The sequence below is a fragment of the Pollicipes pollicipes genome, unplaced genomic scaffold, assembly GCF_011947565.3.
Source record: "Pollicipes pollicipes isolate AB1234 unplaced genomic scaffold, Ppol_2.1 Scaffold_6511;HRSCAF=7721_pilon_pilon_pilon, whole genome shotgun sequence".
Lineage (NCBI taxonomy): Eukaryota > Metazoa > Arthropoda > Thecostraca > Pollicipedomorpha > Pollicipedidae > Pollicipes > Pollicipes pollicipes.
The window spans coordinates 133,199-150,490 of record NW_023596889.1 but is presented as its reverse complement, the minus strand read 5'-3'; the positions used below and the strand labels follow the sequence as shown (position 1 = coordinate 150,490).

Here is a 17,292-nt window from a genome sequence, read left to right as displayed (position 1 = left end):
GACCCGTGTGTTCATGCTGTAACTCGCCACTTACATTATTTGATGTTACCTGATTTGTCCAAACATTGCATACATACTTACCTTTCCATACGTTGTTTTGTTTCTCCATTTAGTCGAAACGCGCATGCGACATTTTAGACAAACCACGGGAATCTTGAACTTGAGCGAAACCCTCGGCGACGACTCGAATGCCATTTACACGGGCCAGCTCTTCTCTTCCCTATTGACTACCAGATTTTCCGCTGCATATACGGCCCGGTTAAAGGTTGACAAATGATCTTGGGCGTCATCAAGCCCTTACAGGAAGTGTTTCACATTTGTCTGATGGCTTGAGCTGAAATAGCCATCTTGAAGACATTTCGATGCTGTTACAATTCTGTTCTTAAGACCTAAGCCCCTATAGTTTCTGGGCTTCACGCTCGCTAAAATATGGAAGGTTTTTTTTTTGGGGGGGGGGCATTTCAGAGTCACCTTGGCATTCATGACGTCACAAGAACATCACTGAAATTCTGCCATTTCATAATACATGCAGTGATGACGGCAAAGAAAACAAAATTGTTGAGGCGTTCATATCTGGCGTTCGTAAGCACGATTTCCTGGCAAAACGGCCGCCAGTTGGCTCCCAATCAATGTTATGCAAGATTCATTGATGCAATCGAACCCTGACGCATTGAGGAGCGTATTAACCTAACCGGATATTGTGCTCTCAAGATCAGCCTTTCCACTTAAAAAGGATACCAACAGTTATATGCAGGCTTGTTTTACTATAACTGATGTTCGCGTAAATATCTTCAGTTGTAAAAAATTTTCTTAACACGCGCTCGGATGGGGGTCAAATTGACCCTCGAAGGTTTTTCAAGCAGGTTTTTGAACGACGCGGCGTAACCGCGCCAAATTTTGTACAACTGTAAATAGCGTATCGTGGGGAACCACGAATTGAGATGTACCTTGTAAGGTCGCTGACTTATGGCGGGTCAAAGGCAGGCCATGGTCTCAGTAAAGGCAAGTTCTAGGAAATTGTTCAATCTGATGAGTGTTAGACGAAGCCACACATCTCTGAGATGCTTTCTTGGACAACACAACAATTGAATGAACAAATTGCATTGACCTAAGGTCAGGTATGAAGGTAAGATCAAGGTGAAAACCAGCATGTTTGTCCCCCTTGCGCTTACTGTATGGGATAGTTCCTGGTGTTAATTTCGGGTGAATTGATAAGAGGGGCCACCTTATACACCTTCCATAGACTATTTTAAGGCCAGAATAGGTCACTGACGTCGAATAACTCAGGTCAAGATTTTGTTTCTAGGAACATGCTGCCTAGGGTCATATTTATAGCTTATCCAGATACAAAACTCAAAGCAGTCTTGTATGATTTTGGTCATCATGACCTTTAAAAGGTCAAACAAGGTCACTAACCTTAGATGAGCATGATACCTTTTCCTTAGAATAGTTATCTAGGTCAAGTTATAGGGACCCTTTGGAGAGCAACCTGGAATTTGACCATGTGTGACCTTATGTGAACCGGAGGTCATGACCTAGGAACCTCAAACTTTGACTGAGTGAGTTCACGTACAGGTCAACACAATCTGTCAATTTGATGTCTCTAGCTCTCTTGGTTCCTCAGATCTCAGGGGAGGGGTCAAATTGATCCCCACCGGAGCGAAGGGTATCCAACCGGCCCCCGGGCGCATGTTTAAGTCCCAGCACCAAAATCATCAAGGCAACGGCTACACCGCCGCCACCGCTGTTGTGTTCTGTGCAATCAGCTGGACGCGCGGTCGGCGCATGGCGGAGCAAAGCGGCCAGAGGCGCGGAGCGAGCGGTGACGCCGACCTGCGACCGGCGCGCACACTGCGCGTGCAGTTCGACGGCGCCGTACACGAGTTGCTACTGACCGGCGACGCCGACACGGACGACGTAGAAGGTCAGTGCGTGGCCGGACGGCGTCGAGGGCTAGTGACTCACCGACGGTGCCCGAGGTCAGTGGACTTTCTAAACGTGGTGATGTGTGGAATGAGTGGAATACTGGATAGGATAGTTTATTAGGCATGTGAATGTTGCACTGGGTCTAATATCTGAAGCCATTCTCACCATAAATGCTATCATGCACCATGCCATGCGGACGTCCAGGACCCCCGAAACAGAAGGCATAGGGGCAAGCAGATGACTTCCGATTGGTCGGTGTGCAAAGTCAGCGGGCTTTCGAGACCGGAGAGCACGGAGGCTTTGGAAGAACGCAAACGCCCTGGATCGCACGGCATAGATGGTCAGTGACACCAAGGGACAAAATGTCATAGGTGCTCTGTGGAAGTCCCGTACATCCCCAAATGTCTGTATGGTCAGAGGACCTTCGGAACGGTAGTATGAATGCCAAACGAAGTCCTGCTCCGGGCGGTATGGATATTAGGCGGATATCCTGAACGGCGGACGTTAAAAAGGATCGGTTGACGTCCCGGGCCGTGTAGTCAGGAAGATCGGCGGATATCCAGGGCCGAAATGTGCAAAGCGCCGGTGTGAATCTGGACTGAACGCTATAGATGGCCAGTATACGTCCTTGACCAAACCGTGTGGAAAGGTAACCTCCACACCAACGGTAGAGGGGCAGTGGGTGGTCTACCGTGCCTTTTTGGGAAACAGCTGAAGAATGGGTTTCGCTTGCCTCTTGATTTTTTTCGTGTTTTCTATTACACCAATCTTACGAACATGAAGTCGTCAAGTCCAAGTCTTTTTAGGTAAGTCATGTATAGCAGCTTTGCTTAGAGTGTGTCGGACCAGAACACAAGTAATCTGGAGGTATTCCGGCAATTATGGTAATATGGGCTTCATGTGGTCTCTGGTAGATGGTAACAACCGTCTACTACCGTGTTGTGTCGATGTTATTAATTTTTACTCCAACAGCAAGCTTTAGTCGCATGTAAGTCTCGGAGACCATCATAGGTCACTAAAGTTACTTGACCTTCGGCCTGCATTTGGAAATATTGCGAATTATTGCCAGCATTGATTGGTCCCATTTGCCCTTTCAGTCTGCAATGCCGGTTACAATTCTCCGAGTGGTAGCGATGAATCAAACATGTCATGTTGGGATTATGACGGCATTGTTGCTATATGATCAGGAGGTCTGAGTTATGGATATCTGTGTTAATTTCTATCCTTGCAATCCTTCCATCAGCACCCCATTTTTCCAGATATGGCACAAGTATCTTGACCTCAGAAAGCACGACAGAGGTGACAAACCTTAGTAGGGACTCAAAATGAGGTTTTGCTGAAATTGGTTCTGACGCTATCCAAGGCTGCTGCCAGTAAAAAAAGAATACAACTAGCTGTAAAACACGCTTCTCGTTTAAAGAAAACCCCAAATGATCTCGATGGCTTCTGTTCATCTGTGTGAAACGCCCTCTTGTCGATCTGAATCAAGTACACGCAGTCCTTATAGCATTACGTGGGTACGGGCACGACAAGGCAAGCTCAAGAAGCATTATTTGGGAAAAATCTGATTAAACAGGCCGAAGCGTTATTTGGTCTGATATGACCTTCATACCAACCTTAGGCAATGACATGACCTGTTGCTTAACTTGCGTGGACTATCGAATAACCTTTCTTCCGTTTATCCTTTCCAATTCCAGGGTACCAAGGGGGATATATGTACGTACCTAGGACTCCCCACCCCCGCACACCCCATCAGGTTGAAATTGGTGCCGACCACCACCATCAGCGTGCGGGAGTTAATAAACGTCCCGGACCAGACGCTGTTTGAAAGTCCATGGACCTCCTGGGCCGAATGTTAAGGACATCAGTTGACTGTCGAAACCGAGCAGTATAGAAAGACATAGGTTGATTTGGACCGGATAGTTAATGCCTCTTTTTTCCCTGTGTTTTCGTGTCGAATTGACCAGACACTGCGCAGCTCCGACCAGCGAAACATTGCGGTTTCTCCCACGGGATTAATGCTGAAATATCTGCGCAAGGACGACGGAAGTCGCACGGCGAATTGTTAACCCCTCAAAATCAGAAAAGCGGCTACAGCACTGCTGCATTAGGGATTCAGTCGAGAGTGCATGGGGTACAAATCATGACCGATGTCCTGCGATATGTATCACCTTGAATCCCAATAACTGGACGATCGATTTCATGCTCTTGTTGCATAAGCAGACGGCGCTATAACCCCACGGATACATGTATCATTGTACATCTGTAACTTTAGGGTATTGAATCACTAAAATGATTGTCATGACCACTGGACACCACCACAGTAGCCATGAGCGTCCGCAGTGCGCGGGACTGTCCAGATACTGCACAGGCCAACAAGCGGGACCGGTGGCCCACAACCGCCCAGTGCGTCTCGTATCTTCGCTTGACTTGGGCTTATGAGCTGCTCTTCGACCGATGCGGGTAATTTCATCATTAGAGTACTGAGAATTCGAGTGGCACATAGCGAGGTCTTACTCAATAACTAAGCCCGTATCCTGGAAAAAGCCCCCGTTCCAGGCCGCCCTCATGCCAACAGCCCGGGTTTCGGGCGCCACGCCAGGACTGAGCAGGGACCTGTGAACGGGTGGCGAGGACTGCCACCCGTTCTTCCGACCTCGCCACCCCCCCCCCCCCCGGGGGGGGGGGGGGCGAGGACGGGCAGGCACCCGGTGGCTGGCTGACACGGAGGCTGACCGCCAGCTGAGCCCTTAATAGCTACCTCCCCTTTAGTAAGCCGCGGAAAATCGCCTCAAAAGAAAATTATGGCACATTTAAACAGTGCTCACTTTTAATGACACTGGTGTAACAATGTGGGAACTTCTTGCGTCTCTTCGACGCTTAGTGCCCTGTTTCTCGTTGCGCTGATAGCGCCGCTGTGGGTTTTGTGACTGATTGGCCATTATGTGACCGTGAATAATATGTTGGTGTTCTTTGGCAGACCTCCTGCGCACCTTAGCTGGGTGCGGCCCGGGCGACATTCTGAAACTGGTGACGTCCGAAGGACAGCTGGTGACGCCAAAGTTCCTGACTGGCTCATCAGCACGCTCCGAAGGCACGCTCTACCGACTCACAAAGGCCGCCTCGCACGTTTGCGGTGGGTACCGCTATGGACAGTGTGCGGCTGTCAGCCAGCAGGCGGCAGCACTGCTGTTCTCGGTGTCACTCGTGCCTCCAAAAGGGTGACCGAAGGAAACACTTTAAGATGTTGGTAATTCTTCTGCAAAGTATGTAGACAAAGGCGCGCATGGGGGTGATGCAGGCCGTTATGGGACGCGTTGTGACGCCACGGGAGTCACGGAGCTTTTTGAAATACGCGTTTGTTTTATTCGTCCACCTATGGAGTTTAGGTATGCATCCAGCATTTCTTAAGACAGCACTTATGGCGTTGCTCCTCGTTAAATAGCTAAGAGAAAAAATTGGAGATGCATTGGTATTTCGGCTACAAGCCTTTATCAAAGCCTTCAAAATTGGCCGCCGATCCCACGTGATTTTCTTATTTGTTTTGGACAGCGGGCCACGATTTTCACGGGTCACTAACGTTCAAGGATACTGCAGGGAGTAATTTCCAGCCATTATCACGAATCAGTGAAAATCCATTTAAGGCTAAAAATCTCGAAAAAAGGCGTCATCGTACCGAATTCCGGTAGGCTGGTGTCACGCATGACTAAAAACGAAGTAAGGTAAACACGCAAACATGCAAACAATTTCGAGTTAACACGCATTACGCATTAAGACATTAATCACAGTCGCATAATCGGCCTTGATGACCTCTGCACACTGAGATCTGGTTGCCGACTTCTCACAAGAATGGACCGACTTACTCTCCTTTCTGGATGGTCTCTGTTCTGCATATGACTTGAATATTAAAATGGGTGTAGGGTCCATACCTACCTGGGTTTCAGCCTGAGTCTGTTGAAACCACATGACATCTTGGCTTGCCCAAATGACATCTATTGCCCCCAGGCACCAACATTTCGGAAAGGATGCGCCAGATACCTGTTTAGCTTACTCTCATCCTTTCAAGCTATGCGCAAGTACGGTTTTCATTTTTAACGATGTAGTTGATCATCCAATGAAAGTGTTCATCTGTGTAGGCAATTTTAAGTAGCCGTCATCCAACCGAGCATGTCTGGACCTATTACATAAATCTTCCTAAAAGTCAGGGAGAGTATCTGTTGCCCAACAGCAAACCATATTTTCTTCACCATTTTGTCTACCTTTGGACTAAGGTAGGGCTGTTTGAGCTGTTTAATACCGCATGCAACATTTTTCGAATTACATTGTGCTGGTGGAGACTAGATGCGCAGATTAATTGTGCGAAATTATACCATATTTCGTGGGCTTGCTATGCAGGTCCTTTTCAACCGTTGTGGGATTGTTCCTCCCTTCTACACTTCACTAGTGTGTCAGAATATGGTAAACCCTTTCCCTTTCCTACGGGATCCGCCGTAGAAGCCAGTTTGGGACGCTAGTTATTCGTCAACCATAAATATGCTTTAAGGGCACGCTATCTGTGTGTCCATTTTCCAGCATAATTACCAACACATCTAAGAAAGCTGGTTTGAATGGGTGGGCGGTCAGGGTCCTCGTTTCAACACAGTCCAAAACTATAATCGCCAAAGGAGGTGCGGATAGGTCCCCCATAGTAATGCCCAGTTTTTGTCGATGGTGGACATCTCCGAACGAGACCACATTACTCTGGAGACAATGCTCTGAAAGGCCACGGACATTCACTTAAGACAGGCCAAAAGAATCAATCTGATGCAAATGGTCGTCTACATTAGCTTTATCGGCAGCGATTGCCTAATTGAGTGGTCTGTTGCAGTATGTATTGGCAACTTCCACAATAAAGAAAATGAAGCATTCTGGTAAACTTTCTGCCTGAGAATGATTCAAAACTTCTTTAAAAAGTCTCTGGTGTCCCACAGATGAGTGGGAACAAGCGACGAGAGTTAGAAGAATATTTTCCGGAAAAGACACCAAGCTTTTCTTAAGGACCACCGCACGCAAATGTGACGGATCTAAAGGGCACTGCAGGCTTATGATCCTCAGGCCACCCACAGAAAACAGATGTCCTAACGTGTTTAGGTGTCAGCTCTTTGATGCTTTTGTCCAAAATTTTTTACCAACTGTGCTCTTCAGTGTTTTTTTTTGTTCTAGCTACCACCTGAGAGGCTGGGTTCATCTTCGCCTTTTTATAGCTGTCGCTGCCGCGATGTGTAGCCCGAGTCTTGTCCACATGAGTTGGCTTGTCTAAGATTACAAAGTGCTTACACTTATCGCTCTGTTTAACGTCTATACCGTCGTTGTTCCTGAGGTCTCTGGTGAACTTCCGCTGATGCGATTCCAGTGACATTTAATTTCCCCACTTCATACTTTTTCAAGGTGCATAGTGCATCATCCTTCAATTTCGGCAGGCTGAGTTCCACATGAGCGCACGAACTTGATATAGAAAAGAAAATCCTCCGACCCCTGTTTGGCTGACATTATGTGTTGAAAGCTCTTATTTTGATTTAACGATCTTCAATATTTCAGTATATCAGGAGATACTGGTTAAATGACGTTATAAACCTAACTAACGATTATATTGATGGCACTCGATATTTCGAGCTGTGCTCATTGTCAAGAGCCGCAAGAGGCCGGAAAGGTTCAGCGAAATATAACACTTGCAAATTAAGACTCATGACACCAGAAAATATCCTTGATCTGCGCAGATACTGCCACTACAGTCAAAAAGGGGGGTCAAAAAGGAAAATCATCCAGGCTCCCATCACCGCGCATACCGTCTAACGTTAAAGCCGCAAAAGGATATTTAGAAATGAACATATCATCAATGATAATAGAAGAACATTATCTACCGCACATCAGCCACCACAGACTTTGCCTGGACCTCGGGAACGTGCATAGCCAAGAACATGTTGTTCACGTCAGCTCCCACGATGAAGCGTGTACGTTTACCTGGGATGGACGTTCCCAATGTTCAGCGATTCTAAGATCTTCAGTTTAAAGGCGGTTTTTCTTAAGATTTCCATTGTTTCCAGGTGTTGCCGAAATTTCCCTTTCAATTCTTATTTCGTATTTGATATCTGTTGTGCTTGCTTCGTCGTTACGTGTCAATCTACCATGCATTCTCCTAGTGGTGTATACGCTCTCCGTAAACATGCCTTCTCGTGGTGTTAACTAAACCGATACATTATTATATATTCCATTTTGTCAATCAATATCAATTATCAATATTCCATTTTGTTTCTCCTACATAACATATCCCAGCACAAAGGTCGCAAGAACCTTGTACGCTACGCTCTTCCTCGTGCAACTGTCCCGCGGTCCTTTCACACATGTTAAGCAAATCCTACTCCAAGGTGGACACATTGGCTTCTCTAGCGGTAACGCCCTAGCATGGGCCTAAAGCACTAGGACCAGCAATCCACGCTACCCTAAGGCCGTGCATACTGCCCACGCGTACGGCGGCATTTGCTTGTTTGCACAGGTCGTCGTCTATAAAAGGGAGTTTCCTATAGGCTTCATTTGATTGGTTTACCTTTTTACAACTTCTACGCATGCCTGTCGTTGAGTTAAATCGACAACGTCCGGGACAGGTAGCAGGCCTATCTCTATATTTGGATTTCGTCCATAATCTGGCATATTGGAGATCGCTGATTTAACGTAAAAACTTTAAAGTCAGTGCACGGAGGTTCTGGAAAGTCTTAAACGGTATCTGGAGAGATTAACGACAGGTTCGGCAGGTAAGCTCGACGCGACTGACCGCCGTCGCTATCATCTGCGTCTGCCCCACCTATGCCTCGTGGCGGTGCGTTCGCCGGTCTTGGTGGTACGACTGCGTCGTCTGTTGAATTTACTTGTGGTGCCACTTCTTTCTGAGAGCTGGCAGTTAGGAAGGAGGCGGTACAACGATGCTGCCATGACACTATCTAGATATGCATTATTTCCTCATCTTAGCATATGCCAAACGCTCAACTCCTTCAACTTTTTCAAGTAAAAATGCCTATAGACTGACTGCATCAGTACAAAGTTCGCACCTTTGGCCAGAAGAATAAGACCTGCAGTATTAAGCACTACGGACCAGAAATCTGACGCCGGGCTTAGGCATTTTCACCTGCCGCCTAACGTTCTGTCGGACGACGGCTTTTGCCTTGCATAGACACTTGGAAATCGAGGCTTGTTAAGACCGACACTGCCTTGCATAGATGAGAGCTTGCTTTGGAAAACCAAACATATCACTGGAAAATAAAAACTGCATACGCATGGCTTGGATTAAAAAACCATAATAGTCTGGTGAAATCTTCCATCTCGTGGCCTAAATGCCCAGGAAACTGTATGCCATGTATGTGTGTAGGGGTTTCACGGGTATTGCACTCATATAATCTTGGGTCACGAAATTAAGTGTAATATGTGAAGTCTATGTAGCATAGTCCATCCGCCATATTTGTCTGAGAGTTGATGGTAATGTTCTAAATAGGAAGATTTTGCTAAAAGCACCAGATAGGATGAATTTTAAGTGTATAAGACTGCTCTACGGAACACAAAACCACTATTTGGTGAGCATTTTCTTCCATACGTCATCGTTTGACTACGTCATGGACGTGTATATGACACCAGTTTCGCTGCCAAACTGGTCGTTTGAGAACCACCATGAGAGCGGACTTGTACTTCGCTTGTCAACAGCTGATAGTGTTTCCTGAACCCGAATTTTGTTACAAGCTGGTGTTTTTGACCTCTCTCGTGGTATTCTTGTATAGCTGTTCGTGATTTTATATTCCTGCTTCCTGGGTCACATCCCCGGTTATGGCGCTTTTCTTCAGTTATTTGATTCTCAGTCCTATTTCCGCCATAACGCGTAGCACTGCTCAAACTCCAACATTATATAGCACAAAACGTCATTCGTGTTCCAAACACGCACTCTACGTTTTACGTTCGTTGAAAGCCAACTGACATTCGTTAATGCCGCAAATATTGCTGCCGCACGCCAGCTATGAATCCAAAATCATATTTTTCTTAAACATGGCCATTGACGTGCCGTTATTCGCGTGACGCTTCCATGGCGTCCCGCATGCCTGGGTAACGTTGAAGTAGTTTGAACAAAGTCGTCTGCACATGTTTGAGAGGGCTATTGCAGTTCAAAACCCCATGTAGATGTGGAAAACATCCTTGGAACGACGCTGTTGGGAGGACCACCAGACGTTTTTACCCCTGTCATACAGCCTTCAGCAGTTTTCAACTACTGTTCATAGCTGTTTTGATAAGTACCTGTGCCCCAAAAGTCAATACACCTGTCCTTTCTCCTTTAGTTATCTAACGAGGTTGAGGTCAGTTGTACCGTCTTAGTATGTGTAATATTCCTCGTAACTACATTGAACAATGGTTAAAGTAGCATGTTTATCGATCTTGCCGCAGAACCGCCTTTGTTGCCCTCACAAACTTGTTTAAATGCTTTTGAATTGTTGTAACACGTTTTTGTCATAGTTATCAGATAGTGCCACTCTCCTACTTGAACTATCATTCCATTTTAGGTCACAGCTGTTTATTGACCTGATGGCGCAGTCTGAATTCCACTGATTGAATGAAGTATTTTTGTACAATAAATTCCTTTAACGTTTCCAAAATTCAGCCTTGGAATCAAGTTGTGAATATGATATGTGTATGCTAGCATACATATATGATACCACTAGATGGAAACGGCTATGCCCAGTTCGTGCTCGGAGCACAGAAAGGCATTGTCTTTACATTTAACTAAAGCCACACGTATGAGTGTCCGGCGTATGCCTTAACGATAACATCTCGGACGCAAGTAAATGAAGCGTCGATTTCGTAAGTTGTGAAGTGCATTTACGAGGAACATTTTGCGCATAGCTTTATTTATTATTGCGCAACAGCCTTATTCCTCGTAGAAAAGAAACCAGGAGAACTGAAATAAATATGCCTTGATATTTTGGCGGTATGCCTTTATCGAACTGAATAGCACAAGTAAATTCGAACTCACTTCTGCTATTCATTTCGATAAAGGCATGTTGGCGAAATATCGGTGCATCTTTATCTCTATTCTTTTGTTTTTTTATCCGCGGAATGAATGACAAATTATTGCTATGTTTTCTATGAGCGTTGATCACGGCTGTTTAACTCGTGCATTTCACGAAAGAGAAGCGTCAGTTTAGGTTTCCCGTAACTCGCCCGGTTTACTTCAGTTTGCTAGTTTGCCTGCGAGCCTTTGCTCTTCTGTAGCTGCTATTCATCTTTCGATCGCACACATCTACCAGTACTTAACATGGTTGCTGCCCGTCTAGTGGTGTTATAGATCTATGCATAGAAGTAAAACTGGCAACATCCCAATATAACCTTGCACCTCACGTCGGATGAAAACATGGCGCTTGTAAATCTTATTCAGATTCACGAAGATGATGTAGTAATGCTTGACCTATCTCTCTGCTTTCAGGGAGAAACATTCTATCGAAGGAAGAGGATTTGCGGCTTCTTAAAGAAAGGCAAGTGTAATATGTCACTTGCCAAAATGGGATTGTGATGTTCTCTCGGCATGCTTTTCTTCTGAAACCCGAATTGTTCTCCTATGTCGTTGTTTGTTGACATGATATCGGTTCAAGTTGCCAGCCATACCAGTTGTTATAAGACTTAACGATATTTGCATCTATGCATTCTTCGCAAAAATGTGTGCATATATATATATATATATATATATATATACATAAATATATACTCGTGCACTTAGGAAGTCTGCTTTCGTCACTGCAAGTTTTGTGATATGCAAAGGCAAATGTACATCAGCTTCTTGCGTGGTTACTCGATCGTTCGAATTAAATCCTTCGTTGTTTTCGGTAAGACATAAATCAGTTCGCTTATAGTCATTTACATCAGTTTCAGCTAGCTAACGTTTCAAGGACATTTGTTCCCCATTCTCAAAGAAATGTAAAACAGTTGGACGGAAGCATTCCAATATAACGAAATACGACGCATGCTCTACGACATATAATCAAAGAAAAACCACCAGTTAACAGATTATGCATCCTAATATCAGGTCAAATTGCAGAACACACTTAACACGCGTGCATCACTTTCCTAACCATTTCCACACCATGACAAAATCACGGCGTCGAATCATCCTGCTGTAATTGGGTGACTGAACAGGTCCAAAGTGATGCATTACCTAAGCTGTTTGCTTAAACCAGGCATTCTTTCTCTGATGAGGATGGCTTCGAGAACTTATGAGCGGCATTCGTTTGGACTTCATTTTATAATCTGTTTTCAGTTGGGTCAGAGCGTGGGATATTTTTATTGTGAATTTTGCGCATATGCTGGTCTGACGCTGCCTTCTGCAAATGTGTTGTCATGTGTCTTGATAGAGATGTTGTGATAGTGATGACCACTAGACAAGAAACCGGCCCATCAACTTTTAATCGAAGTCAAATGTCCCTGTCATGTAAAGTGGACGAAAAGGGTTGGCAGAACGCCGCCAGGTAAAATATCATACCAGCCGATGAAGACACTGCAATACCTTACCATCTATTAAAAGGCAGGACAACTAGCCACCTTGTGATGAAAAACAACCTAACCGGAGACGAAAACCAGCTAAAGCGCATCAATACAGTGAACGAATTTAAATGTCCCACCTTAGACCGACTAAAACCAACTGAACCAACCAAACAACCAAAAACCAACTATAACGCATCAATACAGTGAACGAATGGAAATGTTCATCCTGAGACTGCTGGCTCCCCGGCTGGACCTACATTAGAATGACCACGGCATGTTTATCACGATGCGTGACAATGATCCTGAAGAAGGGGGCGCCAGACCTGCATGTGAGCAAAACTCATAATCATAATGTCAAAACAAACGCCGTTTGCAAGTTCTCGGAGCCATCCCCACCAGAGAAAGAATGCCTGGTTTAAACGAACAGCTTAGGTCGTGCATCACTTTGGAACTATTCAGTCACCCATTCATAGCAGGATGGTTCGGTGCCTTGAATTTGTCATGGTGTCAGAATGGTCGGAAATGTGATGTATGTGTGTTTGAATGCCTTTTGCACATTGCTGTGAGGATGGGAACGAATGGCCTTGAAACGTTGGTTAGCAGAAACTAATATAGGTGGACTATAGGTGAACTATACGTAAACTGATCTATGAGTTACCCAAAGCAAGGGGGGATCTCATTCGAACAATCGGGCGAACGCGCAAGAAACCGATTAAATGTACATTTGTCTTTGCATATAACGGAAGTTGCACACATATAAATGCATTTATGCATATGCAGGAGTGCCGATTTCTATTCTATTTTAAGGATCCTTCTCCCGCTAGGTTGATTCCCCGTCAAAGTTGGTTTCGGGCCCCAAATTGTTGGCTGGGCTGTTAAGAAAATTTTACAAAAAAATACATGTCACACATACCTGATGTGTGTACCTTATACATACATACCTATTACATATCTTATGCCCATACATGCCACACTTACCTTCTTTGGTTATCATTCGCTGGCCACTGACTACTATGCTTACTTAATGAGTGGCTATAACTACTAAATGACCACTAACGATCGCTGCCCTTTGAATAAAGAGCTATTTGATCGTTAGAAATAAAAATCACCGTTTGTCAGATTGCAGAGCCTGTTTCACATTGAAAGGTATTGAGGCGAGCATCCGATATCATGGAAAAAGCTCTCTTGTAAATATTGATGTGTTCGTAAGTACAAAACTGCTCTAAATCACAAAGTGTCACCAAGCAACAAGTATGCGCTTTAATACGTTATCGCGCGATTACGCCACTGAACATTTTCATGACGCCAGGGTCGCTTCCGAAGCTGCCGCGTCAGACTTAACGCCGTAGCGGATGGCGTCCCTCATTTATGGTACTTCTACGCGCCACAAGGTGGCGTTGTTGGTTTATGTGCGTAAATTATATCTACCGACGTTCGTTGCGCATGCTTTTGTCTTTTGTCTTGAATATTTTACCGTGATGGCAAGTTCCTTACTGGAATTTGCGTTTTCGTTTAAGACGTTATTCTTAAGTTGTTGAAATATCGGTGTCATGTCCGTCGCATCTAGCAGTTGCCAAAAACCGATATTATTCACGGCAAAACGCTAACGGCAATTGAGACATTCGCCCCGTTTTCCTTATTCTTTCTTCATCCCGAGTCCTTGCAACAACCCGTTTGTCCAGGCAGGATACATGCATCCGCTATGTGGGCTTGTGCCTGCTCCATTTGAAAGGGACCCCGCTCGAGCGCCCAGCGCATGGCCTGCATAGGCTCCCTGTGCGGGCTTATGCTCGGTGGCTAGACCTCCACGTGCGTGCAGATCCGCCCCAACGTTATCCACTCTCATTCCTCCTATAGCCCTGAAGTGGTCATTACTGACGTCAAGGGCTCTAATCCGAACAATCCAAACAACGTAAAATAGCGATTGAGATATGTAGTTAGCTGAGTAAATTGGTTGTTAGCCAAAACCCTTCTGTCAATGCGATTCTTTGCGTTGCATTGCCGTGAAATTTAAATGTTCAAGTGGCCATGCTTTTTCATGACCATGAGCACACTACAGCAATTGGGCAGGATATTTGGGTGATATCTCTGACATCTTGCAGATCTGGGTAACTTCCAAATGGGCGGCGTGTAACAAACTGCCTGAGAATGCGAACATCAAGCGAGAGGAACATCAAGCGAACAAGAAACGAGAGGGTTTTTGGTCTTAAAAAAGCATGGCTGTGAACTGCAAGGAACAGTCATGGAAATCAATGTCTCAGTTAAAAACCTTTACATAAATGGAACGGCTTTTTTAAAGTAGGGTAAATTCGTGGAGAAGCACACCTTTGGGAGTAAAATGGCTGGGCGAGCACGTGGTCCTCCCACCCAATCACTTACACCAATGATCACCCACACGATTTGGTTCGTGTCATAGAGCAATGTTTACAGGAGCAGATGACACGACTTGATTTGCTCTCCGACTGCTCATGTGCTGTAACACAATCTCCTAACAGCCAGATGAACTTTGCACACGGATTTACTTTATAGTACGGAAGTGTATCAGTGCATTGTAATCTTAGAACATCTGGGCGGTGAAAAGCTGACGCAACCAATCGGGGATTCGAGATATATGGTGCTGTATTGTTTCACCCTTCCCTGGCGTGCCCTTCTGCGGCTGAAGCGAGAAATTACGACCTTTGGGGCCGACTGGAGCAGTTACATGTCTCGTAAAGCTAAAACGGCTAGTTTCTGCGAGGCATGGCCTCAGGTGTCTGAAGATGTTGACACAATGATTTGCAATGACGGGGAAATATTAACATAACGTTGCATTTTTTTCAACAACTGTATTCTCATCAGTATGTATTCCCATCATCTCATCTCATCTCATCTCATCTCATCATCTCAACACCGCAACCTCTTGTGACCCTGATAAACAGGACGCGCAGCCAGGGCTACCTCGCTGCTGCGATTCATTCGGGCATCCGCTATATCTCCCTCGGAAATGCTGAAATACAGACTTATGCTTTGCTAGGGATGAGATTGGAATTAACTCCGAAATTAATCAAACATTGGTTGTGTCCCGATAAAATCCATGCCACTGCCAGACCCGAATATGACACAGCCTGGGTTGAGCCAATTTTCCTCGCTGGAATCGTCGATGGATCAATACAAATCAATGTTAGCAGCAATCGCCATTCCTAATGTAAGTTTATGTGGGCCGCAGTGAGCAGCTTATGTGAGCCGCAATGAGCAGCTTACATGAGCAGCTTAACAGCAAGGGAATACTGAACGCTTTCTACATTTGGTATATAGACATATATCGTATGCTGCTGTAAGTGCCATCTACTGTCCTGGACATAGGCGCTTCATATAACGCGCATTATCATGGATGGAATAATTGTTCGGTCCAGCAGCGCGTTGGTTTATACACCACGTTTCGGCCACCCAACCCTCCAACCGTCGTCGGGTGTTATTGCAGGTTACTGGCGGAAACGTTATGTACATACTTACACACCAGGCGAGGACGGCACTCCAATGAATCATTTCATTCGTGATACTCAGACTCAAGCTTCCCATAATACAGGCTATATGTTTATCCACTCTCACGAGAGCGAAATACTCCATCGAAATTGGTTTCGGAATTCAGCTAGGCATACGTGAGTCCGAATCAGAGTCTCCTCAGAATCACACGCTACTACTTGAAGCGAGCTTCGGAACAAATACTGTGTGCTGCAAGTGGAAATCGATTTTGTGGAAGCGCAGTCACACACAAATAAACTCAACTGCCATCAAAGTTATCTGCTGAACAACTTCTCCTTGTAACCTGAATGATTCTGTCGGAACAGAGGCCCGCGCCGTATGCGTGCGTCATATATACTTTTCATATACACACGCACACACACACACACACACACACACACACACACACACACACACACACACACACACACACACACACACACACACACACACACACACACACACACACACACACACACACACACACACACACACACACACACACACACACACACACACATATATATATATATATATATATATATATATATATATATATATATATATATATATATCATGTAATATATGCATATATATATAAATCATATTCTCATAATGTACACTTATCTTTAGAACGACCAACAAAAATGTTCCTTGGGACTAGTTCCTACCAGATGCGGGTGAGCGTCGAGGTGGTGTGACCGTGCTGCGGTCAGATGTCATGTGCTGTGTTACGTGAGACCTGCATCTCATATGCTGTGTCACGTGAGAACTAAATCTCATGTACTGTGTCACGTGAGACAAAAATCTCGCGTGACAGATGGGGTTGTCGTCGGCTGTCTGGCATGACGTTTCATTTTCAGTTAGGACGTGAATTCTGACATTTTCAGACTCGACAGCCTTGAGACAAAGCTTCTGGAGAGTGCTAGACCAGTGCCGCCATCTGTTAAAGACCTGCAAACTAACGTTTGGCAGCTTCTTCGCCAGCTACACAGGATCGACCTAATCGACTGGCTCGGTAAGTGGACCAACTGAAAATAAGTTTTTTCACGGTCAAAATAAGTTGTGATTTTAGAGACGTTCCTTTCACAACGCATGACGTAAAGCCTAAAACGGCATCTTGATATCAAAAGATTATTTGAGCAACACTTAGTTATTACTACATTGGTTCTTCGCCTATATTTTTATCTTTGCCCTCCAGAAAATGGCGCAATGGCCCTTCAAAAATGTCACCCAGGCTGCCTGAGTCTTGAAATAGTTTTTTTACGTAGACTGTAAGTTGTCTGACTGCCTGTAAGGCGAATGACTGCCACAGGCATT

At 45.1% G+C, this 17,292-nt stretch overlaps 1 protein-coding gene across 1 annotated transcript; it reads left to right on the top strand.

Moving 5' to 3' along the window:
• Nucleotides 1-1,785: 1,785 nt before the first annotated feature.
• On the top strand, nucleotides 1,786-17,068 carry LOC119106969 (uncharacterized). Its single transcript, XM_037230314.1, has 4 exons — nucleotides 1,786-1,924; nucleotides 4,907-5,062; nucleotides 11,420-11,468; nucleotides 16,863-17,068. Exons 1-4 carry the CDS (start codon nucleotides 1,786-1,788, stop codon nucleotides 17,005-17,007), a joined length of 489 nt encoding a protein of 162 aa, XP_037086209.1. The 3' UTR covers nucleotides 17,008-17,068.
• The last annotated feature ends 224 nt before the right edge of the window (nucleotides 17,069-17,292 follow it).

Bases quoted from the DNA above. Each gene is read 5' to 3' on its own strand.
- LOC119106969 (XM_037230314.1), top strand. From the start codon at position 1,786: ATGGCGGAGCAAAGCGGCCAGAGGCGCGGAGCGAGCGGTGACGCCGAC. The intron at 5,063-11,419 runs GTGGGTACCGCT...CTCTGCTTTCAG, and splicing joins GGCCGCCTCGCACGTTTGCG to GGAGAAACATTCTATCGAAG. The intron at 11,469-16,862 runs GCAAGTGTAATA...TGACATTTTCAG, and splicing joins TTGCGGCTTCTTAAAGAAAG to ACTCGACAGCCTTGAGACAA.